This window comes from Rhipicephalus sanguineus, chromosome 2 (genome assembly GCF_013339695.2).
Source record: "Rhipicephalus sanguineus isolate Rsan-2018 chromosome 2, BIME_Rsan_1.4, whole genome shotgun sequence".
Taxonomy (NCBI): domain Eukaryota; kingdom Metazoa; phylum Arthropoda; class Arachnida; order Ixodida; family Ixodidae; genus Rhipicephalus; species Rhipicephalus sanguineus.
The window spans coordinates 104343244-104362154 of record NC_051177.1 but is presented as its reverse complement, the minus strand read 5'-3'; the positions used below and the strand labels follow the sequence as shown (position 1 = coordinate 104362154).

General features: G+C 47.2%; 1 protein-coding gene across 2 annotated transcripts in view; it reads right to left on the bottom strand.

Moving 5' to 3' along the window:
* Nucleotides 1-3218: 3218 nt before the first annotated feature.
* The window catches only part of LOC119383501 (tyramine/octopamine receptor), a 96677-nt gene continuing 80984 nt past the window's right edge, over nt 3219-18911 (bottom strand). For both annotated transcript variants that reach the window (XM_037651669.2, XM_037651670.2), the window contains 2 exons: nt 8645-9549; nt 3219-6409 (listed from right to left, as the gene is read on the bottom strand). In XM_037651669.2, coding sequence (XP_037507597.1) covers nt 5909-6409; nt 8645-9493 — 1350 coding nt within the window. In that variant the 5' untranslated portion in view covers nt 9494-9549 and the 3' untranslated portion in view covers nt 3219-5908. The remainder of the gene's footprint in view (nt 6410-8644; nt 9550-18911) is intronic.

Below are 18911 nucleotides of genomic sequence, written 5' to 3'. Positions count from 1 at the left end.
TTCTCTTCAAAGTCTGATTTTTAACGAACGCTGCTGCGAAGTCGCTAGCGGAAAAGAAAAAGGAAATGAAATCAATCTAAACTTGCTCTGTTATTTGGTCGTATCTGCGGAGGGGTTATTGCAGCGAAATGAACTTTTTTATTATTATTAATTGTGGACTGCATAGGCGCTAAAAGAAGCTTACAGATTATAAATGACAGAATTCAAAGTAATGATCTAACAGAATGCCTATACCCAAGAATTATTTTTGTTACCTCACTGTCAATCCGGCTCACCTAACTGCGTTTATTTCTCTGCTGCTTACATATGGGTAAAATCAGTTATCTGCAAATCAGTTCGAACGACTGAGCTTTGAGATACGTCTGTACTTCTGGTAATTTTTCATTCTATTGATCGCACAAAAGTGCACTTCTGTGCCAATCTATTAGAAGAACTGTCGAAATCTTTCAAGCGACAAATGCCACATTTTGAGCCTCACACGAATACCAAAAAAGATTCCGCGTCTGCTTCAGCTCTGTTCTGAAACAATGAACAGTATTATCCGTTTGGTGGAAGCAGCCGCCGCTGATGGGAATTCATTAAAACATTGATCTGTTATCCGTTTTATTTGCCTTTAATACGAACTCCTTCCCTGAACTCCATCTTCCGTAATGAGAAAGCACTAATCTACCTCTGCGAGGGCCCTTCGTGCGCGAAATTAAAGCCGTTCTACGCCGGTCAAAGCAGAGTCACATGCCTGAAAGAGCTTTGAGAAGTCGAAGTAACGACCACGATTTGTCGACAGCAGTTTCATCTGCCCTTCCAGTTAACTTCTCAGAGGCGCATGAACAAAAGTGACTGCATGGAACTTCGGCGCACCTCTTTGGCCGCACCATTGCCACTGAGATTAGGTGTGTCAGTGTGTCGTCGGCGAGCTACCCAATTTAAGCAGCTACGGCCTATAGCTCACTTGATCCTGATAGAACGGTAGCTTGGGCTAGTTGGTGATGCAGCATCGACACATTTGAACAGCGCAAAATGAACTAAGACACATAAGAAGACGCAATACAGGCGCTGCGTTTTCATTTGTTTCAAACGCGATTGTAAACGTTAGCTTCGGTCAAGTAAACGCGGTGCAGTACCCTTTGTCAAGAAGACTATATGGAAAGGGGAGACGACAGCGAGTTCAACCCTTTGAATAAAGAGCTGTGTAGTCGGAGGCTGACTGACTCGTCTAACTACTTTGCAAAGTATTCCTTAGCTCACAATGTAGTACACTCACGTGGGCCCACCTAAAGTGAGGAATATCAAGCAAGTCTCGCGCATGCGCCCTTTGCTTGAGAAGTTACGGCAAATTTCTCTCTTCTCCTTTCTTCTTCTTTTTTTTAAACACGGAAGTGTTTTATGCCGGGGTCCACCACGGCTTAACTGACGCATTTCCGTCGCGGATGTGAAAGCTCTAAAATATAAAGACTAACATATGGCAAATAAAAACTAGAAGAAAAAGTTCCGTTACCGGGAGTCGAACTTACGACCTCTCGATCTCCAGCGCCCAGCGCGAAGCGACTCCGCCACAGACGGCACATTATGCGACATACTAACGGCGTGCAATTTATATACACCATTTACCGGTGGCTGTACTCAGAGATCGCGGTACATCAGAGTGTTTTCGTTATCACTAGCGAGATGGCGCGAAGGGCTCGAACGGCGCGCGTCGCCTCAAGCTTTAAGATGAGCGTGCGCCTCTACAGGACGTGGTCGCCGCTGCGCGCGCGCTTATCTTGTACATCTTGCGCTGTCACAGCAAGTTTGCGCTGAAGTTACAGAGCACGAAGGTCACTTCGCTCACTGCAGCGGCCGCTTTTGCGAAAGGAGCGCACTGCTCACAAACAAATAAGTTACAACTGGGACAGTTCGCGCTCATCCTGTGTATACTTGTGCGTTCGTTTCGTGCGTCCTCTGTATTTGTCCAGCGCGCTTTAACTGTCGAGCTGTGACAGTTGTTAGTTCGCGCTCATCCTGTGTATGTTCGTTCCGTGCGTCCTTTCTGCTTGAGCAGCGTGTTGCAAGTTTTGAGCTGCTTGCCGTTCTTCACGTGACATTACAACTTGTTGCTATAGCATTCATTCCTTCGCCCTCGGGGCGAAAAAATCCACAACAAACGCTCAATTACGTCTGTGAAGGCACGTTTTACTTTCGTGTTACACCGATTCCTATGACAGAGGGATCAACCATGTTTTTTTTGTGATCCCATGGCAAGCTATGCTCCTCCTAGACGGTCAGGGCTTCCATATCGGCGTAGCTACGGCACAGGACTAAATGGCCCGTCACGTTGCCCAATAGTTCAGATTATGGTGTCAGCATAGTTGCAAGACTTCTTCGCCGCCATGTCTTTCCTCCGTTGAGACGTTCCTCCACTCGGAGGACTTTATTTTCCGTCAAGCGTGCATTGTTCACACTTGCAGAAATTGCAGTAGCGTGGATTTGTAGAGAACGCGTACGGTAAATGGTGGGCATAGACAGCAACCAGGCGAGAGCTTCCAGATTTTCATTCTTTACGCGACACGGCTGGGCTAAGATCTATTGGGGAAAGGATGTTTACAGAAAGACATAAATAATTATATAAAGAAAGCATGGAACACGAATTAAGTCTTAATTACACGCACGCAAATGATGTTGTGCGTCGCAAGAAGAGCAATTTTTGTTCCCTCGAGCTCCTGGCTTCCCTTCGTCTCCTGTCTGTTCGACGCTGTAGAATTCCTTCTTCCAACACAGGCCAGTTTTCTTACTGGTTGAGCAGGAAGAAAACTAACGGTATCTTTACTACATTGTACATCGAGCATCATAATGTGTGCACGTAGATATAGGGAGTGGCGAACGTCTCAGGGTGCTGAAGGAGGAGCTTTAGTACCGCACAGAGTAGTTTCATATCCCCCGTTTATATTGATTTGCAGCGCGAGGTACCATAATGTAATTAAATAATCTGGTGTGCTTGCTTTTGGCGTTTGATTTATCAAACATGAAACTTTTGCTGATTTCCAACAAAGGTTATTTAATGGTAAAAAAAACACCTAATTACAGCTGTACTTGGTCTTGCACAAGAACAAGGATAGCGCCAGTGTAGGCAAGCGACACATGGCAGAATTTTCGCAGCCGTCCGTTGTTCGTGTTCCCATATGCTTCATGTCAACTTTAAAATATCGTTGCCTTGAAGAGATTTGTTGTGTGTAATGGGGCCTCTGATCAAGAATAATTTTACAAGTTAGGCGCTACTGTTTATTCGCATAAGAACGGGAAAAAAAGACACGAGAACATTCGTTAAAACCAGCGCACACAAATTAGGTACTCTGCGAAACACATAAAAGTATAGGAAAAACAAACAGCTTACCTTTGGTAATGACTGTTGCAAAATTAGCCTTGCATGACAATGACAGAAGCAACAACAAAAATCGAGAAGCAAACAACTTTGAACCACGTATGAGGTGTTTATTCTTCCACATGATCAGTGTTGTTTCTTCCAGGCGAGCACAAAATCATGGCCGCGAGACAATAGTATGAGCGACAATAGTTGTCTTTTCCACACACGCTATGTATTACGCAAATGTTTGCTTCTTGCACTGTAATGGTAAACACTGTCACGATGACATCCCTTGTTAAGACATTGAACTTTTTCTTGCATTTTAACTCCTCTTCATGTTGGTAATGCAACAATTAAGTTGTCTTACCAGTTAATATTGTGGCCACAGAATTGCTATGCTCCTACATATTGTTGTTTGTGGACACGTAATACGTGCTCTTTTAAAGTAATGCAACGGATGATATCACGTTATCCCAGTCACAGCTAACTCGAAAGATAAATTTTACATGCATGATGGTTTAAATATGAAAATGCAGCCATCGTTTGTGAATACAGTGATTAAACGAGAGTCGAATGCAAGAGGAGTGTTTCGAGGTATCTTCTAAACGTTGCAAAACTCAAATGCATGAGCAAGACTAAACCGATGATTTTTACTCTTCACGTGCTTCACCGTTAGGTGCCATGAATGGCACTGACAAACTAAACAGATAAATGTGCTTTTCACTCAACAAAGTTACAACCGCATAACTTGCAGGCAAATGACTGCTGACGTGACACACATGCATTGGGTGTCAAGATTTCAATGCGTCATTCGGTCTTGCACCGGAGAGCAACGAGGGAGCCACTGTGATTGGACGACTTTACATTTAACAACTATGAACACACGTACGCACGTCAATACACTCAATCTCGCGTTCAACAGTTCACTCCCCAAAAAATATAAATCGCAGCTGAATAGCATGAATGAAACAGCGACCGCTGTGGCGTTAGGCGACGAATACGGAGCCTTTTTCACATCTTGAGCCTTGTGCTTCTCAAGTATATAGCTCAACTTGAGGGCCGAGAAACGTATTTATAAGCCCCGACATATTCGAACTTCTTCGGTGCATATCAATTCTGTACATTTTGTAGGCCCGTGTACTTCTAATGATTTACATGGTTTTGTCTACCATACCTGCAAATAACAGTTAAACAAACGTATGCACGTACATATACGAAGATATTAAAGCATATCTCATGCATCTGTCGTAGGGCCTCATGTAGGAAAAATGGTGAAACGTTCCAGGCAGCCGTGTGGTCGGCTATAACAGTTAGTTATCGAATGCGTTTCAGATGGACAGTTGTTAGCAAAATTTAAAATAATTAGCAGAGCAAAGTTCTTGCTATGGAACAATCAGAGTTCGATCCTGCTTAATGAACAAAAAAAAACATCGACAACAAACCTTTCGCACTTCAGTCGAAAAGTGACATCAACCACTTTCAAACACTCATTCGCTCCGAGCATTCTGGATGTGAACTTACATAGGGAGATTCACAAATATGTCACAAATATATTTTTCATTCCAATCGCGTTAGATAGACGAACAGCTGCCTTAAGATAGCATTGAGCATCCGACGAGTATGGTCGTTCTGATGCTTTCAACGAGCACTCCTGAACTACTGTACAATGTTTCCAGGATTACTGTCAAAGTTCCTACAGGCAACTTCGCACTACAACAGATAAACAGGGCATGCATGAAACGTCGAGTACAGTGAGCACCACGGTTATCTTGAAAACAGCTCGACTCTCATCTCACGGTCGAAATCGCGTCCGTTAGGTGTTGAAGGCACCTCATTGCTTAACAGGTGTGTCACTATAATAAAGCTGATCTTTGTCAGCTTGCACGATATGCAAGATACGTTTGGTGATGTCGAAAACATTCTCACCGTTAGATGTTTGGTTAAGCAATTAACCATAACGTAGGTTATGTAAATGCACAAGTCGTAATGTGTGTGTTTAACCTTGGTGTAACTGCAGTTGTTTCTTTACTAGAGACAACAAATCCTGTTATGAGGTGTAACGATGCCAAGGTCTGGAGAACTAATTAATTCAAGCTTCGAAACATACTTTTGAACCGGCTAATCTTTTACTCCTGTTACTAGGAACAGTTTTTAGCTCTCGGTTGCCTGAGCCATTTCAAAAGCTCCCGTTCCCAACGCGCCCGAGACAGCTTGGCGAGCTGACGCGGTTCAGTTAAAAAAAAAGGCAGCTTCCATTAGTCAATTTGCCGGTTTGACAAGATCAAGCTGCTCTTTCTGCCGCAGTCACGCCTTACAACTTGGAAGACACCGCGACGCTGCTCAACGCGGCAACAATGAGAACGCGCTGTTTAAGAACACCTGTTTCTTCCTTTGACCAACCTGCTCAGAAAGTGACCATCAGCAAAACGACTTGTCACGCAAATCACTAAATTGCTCTTCAGAGAGATACCTCGTCGTGCAAATACAGCGTGGCCTATGTGTCCTCAAGTCCACATGGTACGTACGCGTGCTGAACTAGAGCCTGCTAACCACACTGTAGACTTAGGGCGCTCATCTGCGACGGTGACACAGAATCTTGAGGAAGGCCTTGCGAAAGTCATTGTTGAACACGGTGTAGATCGCGGGGTTCAGAGCGGAGTTCACGTAACCGAGCCATGTGATGAAGTTGACCGTCTTTGGTGCGATGCTGCACTGCGGACAGAAGGGCAAAATGACGTACATGAGGAAGAAAGGAAGCCAGCACAGCACAAACACTCCCATCACGATGCCCAACACGCGGGCCGCCCGTCGCTCCTTGGAGAGCGAGATGCGCTGGCGCTCCTCCATGTACTGCTTCACATTAGGAGTGGCCCGGCACGAGCTGCTTATGTTGGCGGCGCCATTGCCGCCGTTTTGCTGAGTCTTGCCGCGGATGTCCGGAATGTCGTCCGTTCGGATCGCGGTCACGCTGTCCAGGTCCGGATCGATTGGGCTTTGTTCGGTCTGTGGCGAGTCCGCGGACGAGTTCTCGTGAGTTGCAGGTGGCAGTACGTTTAGCGCTGAAGGCTTCACCTGCGCGAGAGTGAAAAAAGTCAGTTTCGCCGCAAAGCCGAAGCAATAAATGCGATAGCAACACATTACAAAGTCGCAAGAAGAAGAGCAAGCAGCTCGATACTTGCAGCACGCCCATCAACCGCAAACGACTCACGAAACGAACACGCACAAGATGACCACAAACTAACAACGGCAACAGCTCGACACTTAACGACACTCAAACACAACGAACGACGGTCGAAGAGAACGCAAAGCTATACAGAGGACGAGTGCGAACTAACAACTGTCCCGGTAACTTATTCGTGTTTGAGCGGCGTGCTACAAGCCAACACTCTTACGAATTTTTATTGCGGTAGCAATTATATAGACAATCTCGAGAAGTTCTTGCCGTCTCCGTCGCTGTCATGTCCCTCCTGTATGAAGTCCAAATTGATAAGATCCCACCGCGCATCGTATGTTCTACCGCGAGTAAAAAGCACGCGAGTGGGGCCGACGAACGCGGCCGAAGCAGAGATCAAACGAGCCGGCCCATTTCCGTCGCTCGGAGGGTGCATGCGATGAGATCACCCCGCTTGGGAGGCCTGCCGTCCAAGCAGACCAGAAACGATCCGTCTGACGAGCATGAAAAGACGCGAAAGGGGGGGGGGGTGTTGTCACGCGAGGAGCAACTTTGAACTTTGAACCTAAGGGCGCGGTCGCGATCGCTGGCGCGCGCGCTATCCCGACAGCCATCACAGCGGGCGGCTCGTAGACCCTTCTACGTGCTGCGATCTCAACGCGAAGTGACTATGCGGAGAGCATCTCTCCCTGGAGCGGCCGTAGTCTCTTCCATCAGCGTTTTGTAGTTACGCGTGATCGGATACAAAACAGTTAGCTGGCAGCCATACGCGTGCGCAGCGTACTCCATCACGGAGGCGAAGGTTCATCGCAGCGCCCCCCCCCCTCCTATTAAGTCAATGTACGAGGCAGATTTTGCGCCAGCCCCCTCTTAGGTACAGGGCAGATTTTGCACATCCCCTCTTAGGTGATTAGGGAGGGGGCGGCGCCCCCCCCCCCCCTGCCACCCTCCCTGTGCGCACGCCTATGCTGCCAGCCTCACTTCGTATAACACTACAATTCGTTGCTATCGCATTCATTAGTTCACCCTTGCGGTGAAACTGTGACTTTTTGTTTTCTTCAAAACTGCGGCGCGTGGAGTGGCCCCTGCGCGTCTCCTGCCGCGCGGTGGCGTTCGACGCACTGTTTACCCGGTGTTCGACATCACGTGTGGGTATAGAAATGGACCACTTTTTTAGTGCGCGTCTCAAGCGTAATTTTCAAACACAAGCAAAATATATCATTGCATTAAAGTGCACCGTGCGGGCAATCTCGCGGGTGATACTTCACACGCGGAAACACCTCCAAAATCTGCATACCGCTAGCGGTAAATGGTGTATATAAATAGCTCACCATTATTATTCCGCACAACCGTTGGCGCGTGGCCGAGTTGTTTAAAGCGGATGTGCGCTGAGGAGCGTGGGGTCGCCGGTTCAAACCTGGGTGCCGCGCTGCAACAATTTTTTCGTCTGATTTATTTTTCTTTCTTGGTTTTATTTATATATACATACATATAGATATCCGGGGCATGACAGTGACGGCAAAAATAAGCCGAGAGTGTCCGTATAATTGCTATGGCAATAAAAAATAATAATTTATACATTTTGGGGGATTTCACTTACCCCAGAAGTAATAAAATTGTAGCGCAAGTCGTATTGGGGTCACCTGTTAAATATTGAGCGCATGGGGTTCTTTAACGTGCAACTAAATCAACGCTCACGGATGATCTTGCATTTCACCCCCCTTAATAGGTGGTCGCCGTGGCAGAGAACCTAACCCATAATCTTGAGAGCGGTGGAACATGCTGTCGCAGCTGTTGAAGGCAACGGAGTATACGCCTTTCGCTCCATCATTTGCGAGTACGTTTTATCACGCCCCCGACAAGCAGGCCTCCATGATATCATGATCCATTCTTTTCTCATAATTTACCACTTAATGGCACTCTTTATACCGTGCGATAACATAGGCGCAGTTCCATCCGCACCACTCACGAAGCGCGAGAGGGAACAGCGTTGGAATGAAGTTTTTTCGTTATTACAGCCCATGGAATTTACACTGCTACAGTATCTTTAATAAATACGATAGACATTGCAAATTCCAAACACATTGTTCAACCGATCAAAAGCATGCTCGCACAAAATACACTGCGAGACTGACCTGTAGCGTTGCCGCCACCGCCTTGGCACGCTTGCGAAGCCGTCGCCTGGTGGCTAGGTAGATCTTGAAGTACACGATGGTCATGATGAGCAGGGGCGCGAAGAAGGAACCAGTGGCCGAGTAGAGCACGTAACCTCGTTCCTCGGTCAGCTGGCAGGGTGACGTCTCGTCAAACTGCTCGGGCCAGTCGTTCCAACCAATGAGGGGCGGCACCGAGATGAGCCCGCTGATCCCCCACACCAGCACTATGGAGAGCAGCACTCTCCGGAGCGTGCGCTTCTGCGCGTAGTTGATGGGATCGTGGATGGCCCAGTAGCGGTCCAGCGCTATGGCGCACAGGTTCAAGATGGACGCCGTGCAGCAGAGAACGTCGCAGGTGAGCCAAAGCTCGCACATGTGCAAGCCGAACACCCAGCGACCCATGATGGAGTAGGCCACGTTGAAAGGCATCACCAGGAGCGCCACTGCAATGTCAGCGACGGCCAGAGACACGATGAACATGTTCTGAACGCTGCGAAGAGGTCTGTAGGTGAAGATGGCCAGCACGACGAGTACGTTGCCGAACACCGTTCCGGCCACAATTGCCGAGAGTACAAGGACGGTGGCCACGGCTTCGGGCAGCGGCACGGCGATTGATAAGACGGCGTCTTCGCCGCCTGCGACACCGCCGTCGACGACGGAGTTGCCCAGGGTCACCGTCACGTTGGAGTCGTTGGCGTCTCCCATGAAGGAAGCGAGACGCGATGAGGTCGTGTTTTGGCCCCCGTCATACATGACGCTGCCGTAGAGAAATCGAGACGCGACCGTGCTGCTGGCTGTGTCCATGAGGAGGCCCGCACTGGAGGTCATGGTTGAAGAGCTTCCGTGCCCTGACTGGCTTCCATGAGGTCAGCAAGCATGGCAGCCTAAAAAGAGAAAACAACAAAATGGGTCCCAAAATGTAGAAGAGCTTTGTTTTGGCTTCGTTTTCATCAGCATGTAGAATTATACCTTGTGAGCTTCATATTATTTCTTTCAATGTGAGTACGTTCGAACCATGGTTTGATTGCTTGTTTCGTAAATCTCACGCTATTTATTTTCGTTCGTTTTACGTGTGAATTTGTATTCTTGTAATATAGTCACCTTAGCTTACGTTGAGTGAAATGGAGTAGCAGGAAGAACGTGCTTGAAACCTTTTCACTTGATAAGCCACATAAATCTACTTATTATCAGCTTCGCTACATAGCGACACGTACTGTCGGTAGCAAAAGTTTGCGGGATCTGCAGCGCGTGGCGGAGCGACGGAGAACTGCACAGCTGCGCCACCTGCCGTCACACGACATGGTGTTTATGCTGTCGGCCGTGGCCTTCGCTATTAGCTCGTTGGCATCAACAGCACGCCGTGTGACGGTAGGTAACGCAGCAATGCAGTTTTGCGTCACTCCGCCACGCGCTGTAGATCCTGTAAACTTTCGCGGCAGAGAGTACGTTGTCACCATTCAAGGTTGCTTTTGTCACAAGTTAACTGGCCGATAACTTTGCTATTGCACAGGTTATCAGTGAATTGCATAAAAAAAATGATACTGTCACGTTGTTGTGACGGCGAAGAACGCAGTTGCCAAATCGGTAGAGATTTGCCTGTTTATTGGGTGAACCTGCGCCCAGCGAACCAATTTACTCACGCTGACGATCGTACGTCTACATACAAGGGGAAGTTTTATTGTATATGAAACTTCTACATAAACAAACAAAACCAGTAAAACAATATATGCTCTTCACAGATTAACACTAAAACTCTGATTTATCTCTGTATATCCGAATGCTCACAAATTAAAGAAACAATAAACTGGATCAAATTGTTCACATTTTGGAGGTTATCCCACATGCATGTATACTAGAGTGGGAGCTCTGTTAGCACGGGAAAACTGGAAACTCCAGCTGTACCTTCCTTACTTTAGAGAAACTTGTGTGCCATCATCGAAGGAAAGCCTCCTCGCCATGTTTTTCCAGCTGGTCATCGAGGTAATTCCACACAATGAGGCGCATTTTCTGGACTTTGGGGTACGCGCTTTTATGAGGCTTGAGGTGCGCTTCTGCTGAGCAGCGTTGCCGCCAGAGTACGTACAAGGTTACTGTAAAAGACCAGCCGTGCGAAAAGCCCCCGCTCAGTTCTCATTCGAGATATGCGAATGCCAAAGAGGCGTTGCAGCATGTGCCAGACGCCTTTCGCCCCAGAGCACTCGAACGTAGCATGCTGTGTCGTCTCCCATCAGCCGCAATTGGGACAATGGTCATTTTGAACGACTCCCCATTGTGCTAACCTCTCAAGCGTAGGAAGTCCCCCCCCCCCCCTTCTACTATGACACTCAATCTCGTGCACATTGTCAGGAACGCGATTGCAGCGCCATCGTTTCCATTTCTTTGCGCTAGATACTTTTTCTTCATCTTTGCTAAGTGCCCTACTCGTCACCATTTCACTGATCTCCTGTGAGGAAACTTCTTCCAGACTGCATGAGCCCAGCGCTTTTGATTATTTCTTTCTTTTCTTGTTTGTCTTTTCATTCTAACCAGTTTCATGGTATACGGACTGCCGCTTCATACGCAGCCCACCGTCCCGTGTGTTTACGTCTAAATAAAACAAAAACAGCACAGTTATATCAGCGATCGAGGTAGTGGAGAATGTGACCTGTGAGTGAAACGCGTAATTTTTATACATGGATCATCGCACATACCAACTTAGATCTCTGGTGCTCGTGTAGGCTCTGCAATGCGCACGGCCTTTCGCACTGCGCAAATAATCCGATCAGATTCGTCGACAATGTTCCAGAAGCTTCCCGAAGCATTGAGGCGCGGATTACGCCACGCAGTAACACGTTTAAAAGTTTTAGCCGTTGAAACGCGGTCACCGTACACGAAACAGGAAAAAAAAAAACCTACGCGTGTCAATATGCTGTTCTCGCTTTTATACTTCTATCAAATTCACCAGAACCGTGGTACAGAGCCGCTGTCTATTCTCCCTCCCCAGAATCAACCAACAGAATCAACCACCACACGGGGACGCGCAGGCTGCTCCCACTCGTAAACTGGCCGCTTGCTCCGTTTCATCATGTTAGTCCTCGCTGCGTCGGCCAATCATAGACGAGTGAACGCGGTATGCTCCGTGCACTGGTAATACACGACTGCAGTGCCATGATGCGAGGTTTCGCGCAGGCCAGCTTTACCGCCGGAAGACCGGTTCTTGCTGCCCGGAAATGAAGCTCGATGCCGGCCTCCAATATCCGATGCCACACTTTCGGACAGATCTCAAACTTCCGCACTGCTGATTCGCTTTACGCAGCTCATAAGCGAAAAATAAAACAGTCCTCGCTCTTTGAACACTGTTTGACCCGCGGTGCAGAATCAGGCCCCGTAGCTCCAAACAAAGTTATTTCGTTTACGTTGCCGTTTACAAAAAAATGGCGTTCCTAACTGTTAGAGATTTGTAAACAGGCCTTTTCGTGCACTTCCGACCCGTTGATTTCCTCGCCGTCATCGATAAGCGACAGCCGGCGCATAATTATCCTGTCGTTGTTGTCTCGGCATCATGCTGCTGTGCACCCGCTAATTCACTTTGAAAATGCAGCACTCGTCCTCGACACTACGTTTCTTTTTTTTTAATTTACTGAAAAGGGTTACGCTATGCAAATGAGAAAGCATGGTACCTCTTCCTAATTATGCTGCCGAAAACATTAGGCTTAACTGTATCGTCGTAACTTCCGCTATGGTGTATAGCTACTCGTCAGGGCGTAATGAGTTTCTCGGAGTGGCAGAATAATTTTGCTGTGCATTATAGTTTCGTTTAGGAAGGTACGCATTACATTTGATGTTCGTCTTTTAGGTTCGTATTAGTACGCAAATTACCCATGTCACCCTTGCATCGAATGTATCAGGAATGCTACGCAGCAACATTTCAAGGTGCAGATATTACAATCTCACAGATGACCGCTCAGGTTTATTTTACTGTATACAGTAAAATTAACACCATAGTCTGTCCACGCGTGCCTGTCTCCTGTGCGCAGTAGGTTAGCAACAATGTATGTGTTTTTATTTCTCGGTTGGTGGGTCAGCATTCGCGAGCATGTCGTCTATCCTCAACATCATTTCCTTCAGTGAAGAAAGCTGTTGCATCATATTTAGCTGTTGAGGCGTGTACACTTAACATAATTCACTTTCATTTTCTTACAATATTTCTTTTCTTCTCCTAGCATTTTTCAACTGCATAACGCTCCGTAACTGAACGCAAGGTCGTTGGTTCGATTCTCAAGCCACCGCGATCGTGTTTCGTTAGAGGCCAAACGCGAGAACGTCTTTTTGCATATATATATATATATATATATATATATATATATATATATATATATATATATATATATATATATATATATATATATATATATATATATATATATATATATATATAGATTCACGCGGAAAAATCTCGGCAGGTCAAAGGTAATACGAAACCTCCCGCTAAGGCACCTCCCATGAACAGGTGGCCGAGTTAGGGTATGAAATCCACCGAATCGATCAATCATCACTGCGTATTTTGCGTCGCATCTCCGGTTTCCAATTTTATCCAGTTCGGTCGCAATTCTGAAGGATTTCACACGTGTGCTACGTGGAATAAGCAAGTAAAACGATCAGGTGCAGGCGCTCTTCCGGAACGAAATGAGTTTGCGCTGGCAATGTGGCGATGGCCAGCGTCCTTCCACTTCACCAGCCGTCGTTCGCAGTGCCCGATCACTCACGGTGCACCATTGGCGGTCCTGCATCACCGGAGACAGCCAATCTACAAGCTGTCAGCCTCCAACGGCACTTTACCACGCCGTTCTTGCTTCTTGCTTGTTCACGTTGTGTTTTGACCATCTTTTTCCTTAGAATACTAGCCCGTGTGGTTATAACGCCAGTTTTCATTTTGTCTTGTTTGTTTGCTGTCTGCGGCCATCATTTGGTCGTTCAGTTCCCATTAAATACACCCCGCGATGGAAGCGCCTACTAATTCAAGAAAGGACAAAAAATGGGTAGCCAGTGTGGAACTGCCCCTCTCTCTTTTCTTTTTTTCGTTTCTAGCATGGCCGCTGGCCATTTACTGTCCTTCCTAGGCGCGTCCGGGCACTTCCGCCGCCACTAATTGAAGCTGAAGTGCACCGAAAGCGGTACGATGAGCTTCGAGAGAAAAAGAATGCAAAAAGGCAAAGCCGCGCGCTTTCACCCGCTCGAGTCTGTTTTTTATATATTTTAATTACATTTCTCTCATTGTAGTGCAGAAGCCCTATGGTGGCTCTTCCTTTTTTTCTTTTTCGCGAACTTCGCGTTGAATCTTTTGAATCACCCATGCGCAGCCTTATTCTTGCAATATGTTACGGTAACTTTTATGCACAATTAATTTCTGGATGTTTGAACATGTTCACGGACTACCTTTATAAGTGCACTAGAGAAATACATTGTTGTGGGCTGTGCTGCATCGGTAAGTTACCTTTCTTCAATGCCAAAATAGAGAGAAGTCGCTTCCACGCTAGGATAAAATGAATATAGGGATATAGGAAACGAGCAAGAACAATATACTTGTATGACGCCCCCTTCTAATGTTCCCGCATCATCTTCTCTTCAAGTCATAAAATGCGACTGAATGTGTTGGGGCATAGTTTCAACCAAACTATTCCTTAATCACAAAGGTACAAATACGAAAAGACACCATCGAATTCTGGACATCACTATCATGGGCTGGAACGGAGGTTTCAGTACAAAGAAAAAAGGTGCGGGTAGTTGGGCGGGCTTTGCTTTCACACTACTATGCTTGGTGAGACAAATAAACTCTATTATGCCACCGCAATATCAATGAGCTGCTGTAGTTTATCATGTGATCTTGTTCCTTAATAATCGGCTGAACTCTTCATCCAACTGAAACTTTCATCTCACAAAGGTGATCTTGCTTCTTTAGCTGTTAGCGGCAAATAAGCAAATTTGCATGAAAGAATGATTTTTTTTTAATCTTCTGTCAGCCTATATTACGCTGCCACATGTTTCACTCAAATGAAAGAAATTGCTTTTCGGCGAACGATTTAGATCGTGGCCGATATAGGTACTTGTTTAACGCGTTAATTATGAGATGTTAGGTCGAGGAAAACTTTTATACGTTACTAAAAGGCTAAAAACTGTACATTGTAAGCGCAGGGAATTCTGACACCTCACAAGAGCCTGCCACCATTTGATAAGATAAAATTTCCATTAAAAATTATAATAAACTTAACAGGTAGAGAAATCGTGGCAGGGGAACAGAGGCGCATGCCACTGAATTGAAGTGAAGGATGCATCAGTAATACGATAAAGTTGGAAATTTGGGATGGTGCCAGGAAGTGCCATCGTATGCTTTCAGGTGTCTATACTTATCTTCTCGCGAAAATTAAATTAACGTAACAAAATGAGGCGAAGAAACACTTATTACTTTAACAGCACATAAACGCACAAGAGTTGAGAAAATATTTGGAAAGAAGCTGGGGCCGAATTCACAAAACTTCTCTTTCCTAAGTGCGTTTGCCCATTGGTCAGCCGGCCTCGCTAATGACATGTCCTTCATCGTGATTGGTTGAAATATTCTCTTACGAAATTTTTTGGCGTAAGACGTTTTTGTAAATACGGGCCCTGCTCTGTAACGCGAACAAAGAAACAAGAAGTTGCTTCGTATTTGATTTTTTTTTGCTATAAAAATACTGTGCGATGATCCAGAGCTTTTCTTTTTTTGCATTAAAATAAGCTCTCTCCTATTCTTCTCTTCAATTGCCAGCTTATCTGAAGAACCACGTAGAATCAAAGCGTGTCACGAGATTAAGACCAACAAAGCGTAAAAAAAAAACGAAAACAAACAAAGCAGGATAGCGCGAACAAGAGGCGGACGAAGGGAAAATACCTGCGCGAGCGAAGATAGCATTAAGTTATTTTCTTTACGTATTACAACACTCAATTCTGGGCGCGCTATCTCAAGCTCACACGGTTTTGTAAATGCCTGAATAGCGTGCCAGTCCCTCAGGTCGCAACTGCGGCGGCCATCGCATGCCTCAGTTTAATCACGTTCACGCCGCTTGGGCAAAGTTCGTCGCACTGAATTGAAGAGAAGAGGCGAGCGTCAAGAAATATCTCCCTCGCCGGCATGGAGCCACTCATCTGCCTAAGGTGTACGGGGCCACGCATTTTCTTCGGGCAGCATTCAAAAGAGTTTCGAAAGGTAGCGCCTGATTATTTTACTCCCTGTTTTGTGTACGAAGGATTTTTTTCTTTCTTATTTCGGGGGTCGAGATTACTTCGCGTCATCGGGGACGGCTCTCGTGCGGCCGTTGCTTGATAGAGAGAAAGGAGGAAGCGAAATTTACTGGGCAAAACGAAGCGGAAGAAAAACGTTAAGAACAGGAACATATTGCCACGCCCGCTTCTTCTTTTATTTTGATGTGTTCGAGTTTGACCAGCAAGGACGGTTATCAACGCTCGACGCTGGCCGAGAAGCAGTGTTCGAGAAGCTTCGCGATTTTAGTAGATCGTTTTGTTAAGATTGCGCGCCGCACGCGAATGTTCCAGCTTTGTCGAGAGATAACGCCGCCACCAGCGATATTGCTGGAAAGTTCCATAGCGCCTGTATAAAAGCCGACGCGCTTGACCGCTTGTCAGTTGATCGACGGACGACGCCCTGTTCGCCGCTATCATTGTACAGCGTGTATTGCTGTATTGCTAGTTCTCATTTTCCGGCCACAAGTTCGGCCAAATAAACAGTTTCAACCTGCAAACGCCGACTGCTGTCTTCGTCGACGTCACGACCACGTGACATCTGGTGGAGGTGCTGCTTCATGATCCGGACGCCACCGCGGAGCGCTGACCCAAGCCCAAACCGCGACGAGGACGACGGCAAGGAAGTCCCGGATCGTCGAACAAGCCGAAGACAGAAGGGACTGCATCCAGAGCACGGGCTCCTTCCCGAAAAACCCAGGCAGCCGCAGATCTCAACATCGACCACAGCGACGATGACCGACCACGTACAGCCTTCGCCAATCCTTTTTCGCCAGCCCAAGGAGCCGCCAACCTTCCGCGGATCGTCGTTCGAAGACCCGGAAAGCTGGCTCGAAGCCTACGACCGAGTCGCCCTTTTCAATTCCTGGACCAGTGAAGACAAGCTACAGCATGTCTTCTTCGCCTTGGAGGACGCAGCTAGAACATGGTTCGAGAACCAAGAGCGAACCCTGACAACATGGGACGTTTTTCGCAGCAGGTTCCCGGCAACGACGCTCGACGCAATGCTACCAACCGCCACCGACGAAGACGACCTCGACGTTGCCGCCTATTTGCAAAGCGCCGAAGAAGCTCGACAGCTCGCCCGCCTGCGCATCAAGAACCAGCAGAGGGTCGACAGCCGTCACTATAATCTTCGACGACGCCACATGGAGTACCAACCCGGTGACCGTGTGTGGGTCTGGACGCCGATACGCCGACGTGGGCTCAGTGAAAAACTTCTTCGGCGATACTTCGGGCCATACAAGGTGCTTCGACGTCACGGCGCTCTTGACTACGAGGTCGTCCCGGATGGCATTACGAACTCCCAGCGACGCCGCGCACGACCTGAAGTCGTCCATGTCGTGCGCCTTAAGCCGTTTTTTGCGCGTTAGCGAACCTAGGGACTGTACTTTTTCCTTTGTTATTGTAATTTATTTGTGTATGCAGTTGTTTTTCCTTTCCATGTTCTGTTGCAAGCATCGGGACGATGCTTTTTCAGAGGGGGGCAATGCCACGCCCGCTTCTTCTTTTATTTTGATGTGTTCGAGTTTGACCAGCAAGGACGGTTATCAACGCTCGACGCTGGCCGAGAAGCAGTGTTCGAGAAGCTTCACGATTTTAGTAGATCGTTTTGTTAAGATTGCGCGCCGCACGCGAATGTTCCAGCTTTGTCGAGAGATAACGCCGCCACCAGCGATATTGCTGGAAAGTTCCATAGCGCCTGTATGAAAGCCGACGCGCTTGACCGCTTGTCAGTTGATCGACGGACGACGCCCTGTTCGCCGCTATCATTGTACAGCGTGTATTGCTGTATTGCTAGTTCTCATTTTCCGGCCACAAGTTCGGCCAAATAAACAGTTTCAACCGGCAAACGCCGACTGCTGTCTTCGTCGACGTCACGACCACGTGACAATATGCGAAAGCGTCGAAGCTTTAAAAAGGCTGAAACAATTTTTCCCATAACTATTGAGCCGATATAGCGCAGGCCCCTTCGATTATCGGCAAACCATCCCTCTCTTTTCTTCTGTCTCTCTTTCCTCCCATTTATCCCTCTTCCCCAGGGCAGGGTAGCGAACCCGACGTGCGTCTGGTTAACCTCCCCGGCTTTCCTCGCTTCTTTCCCTCCCTCTCTCTCTCGATTGCGAAACGCAGACATGAACTAATCGCAACTATAAAGGAGCCTGTGGTGCTGCCACAACGCAGATGGCCAAATTCATGACCTTTAGATCCTAAAAGCATGGCGGTCGGCTATAGATCGTATGTATTTTAGGAACTGCAGGGCTCTCGACTCGTAACACCAACTTCCTAGTATTCACACGACCAGTTCGAAGACGATAGTTGTGAAGACAGAGCCGTTATCGAAGACGACGATTACTTCACTGACATGACTGCACGCAGTAGTAGCGAAAGCACGCTCGAGTAGCTCGTTATGAAATTACGGTTATTATCGAAGAATGAAGGCCCGTTCCGGCCGGAAAAGCGATCGGTGACGTTGATTCTGTGCCTACTCCGATTATGTAAGTTGAACTTGTTCATACCGCCCGGGCTACTAAAAGTCACGAGCAGGAGCCCCCTCTGTCGGCGCTTTTATAGGAAGCCAGAAAAAAAAAGGTTTAAAACGAGGGGCACACGATTTCGTACGAGAGGCACCGTGACAAAGAGGGCTCTAATAACTAGGTTTTAGAAGAATGAAAACTACCTATTAATGTCAAATAGCCTGCGACGGAAAGGCGTCTAGGGGCGCGGAACGACGCTCGCTCAGCGGCACAAAGCGCTCGGTGATCCGATAATTGCCAGCGACAAGGTGCAATTTCCATTGTGCCTGTAGTAATGCGGGCTATTCGCAGTTGGCTATATTTGTCCTCGTCAAAGCGTCTATCGAACAATTCAGTTGATAGCCACCAATGCATGCTACACTGTATTTCTTTCCGATGCGCTTTAGCTAAGCATTAGGCGCGTCAGGAAGGGAGAAAGAAAAACGAAAGCGGGTCGT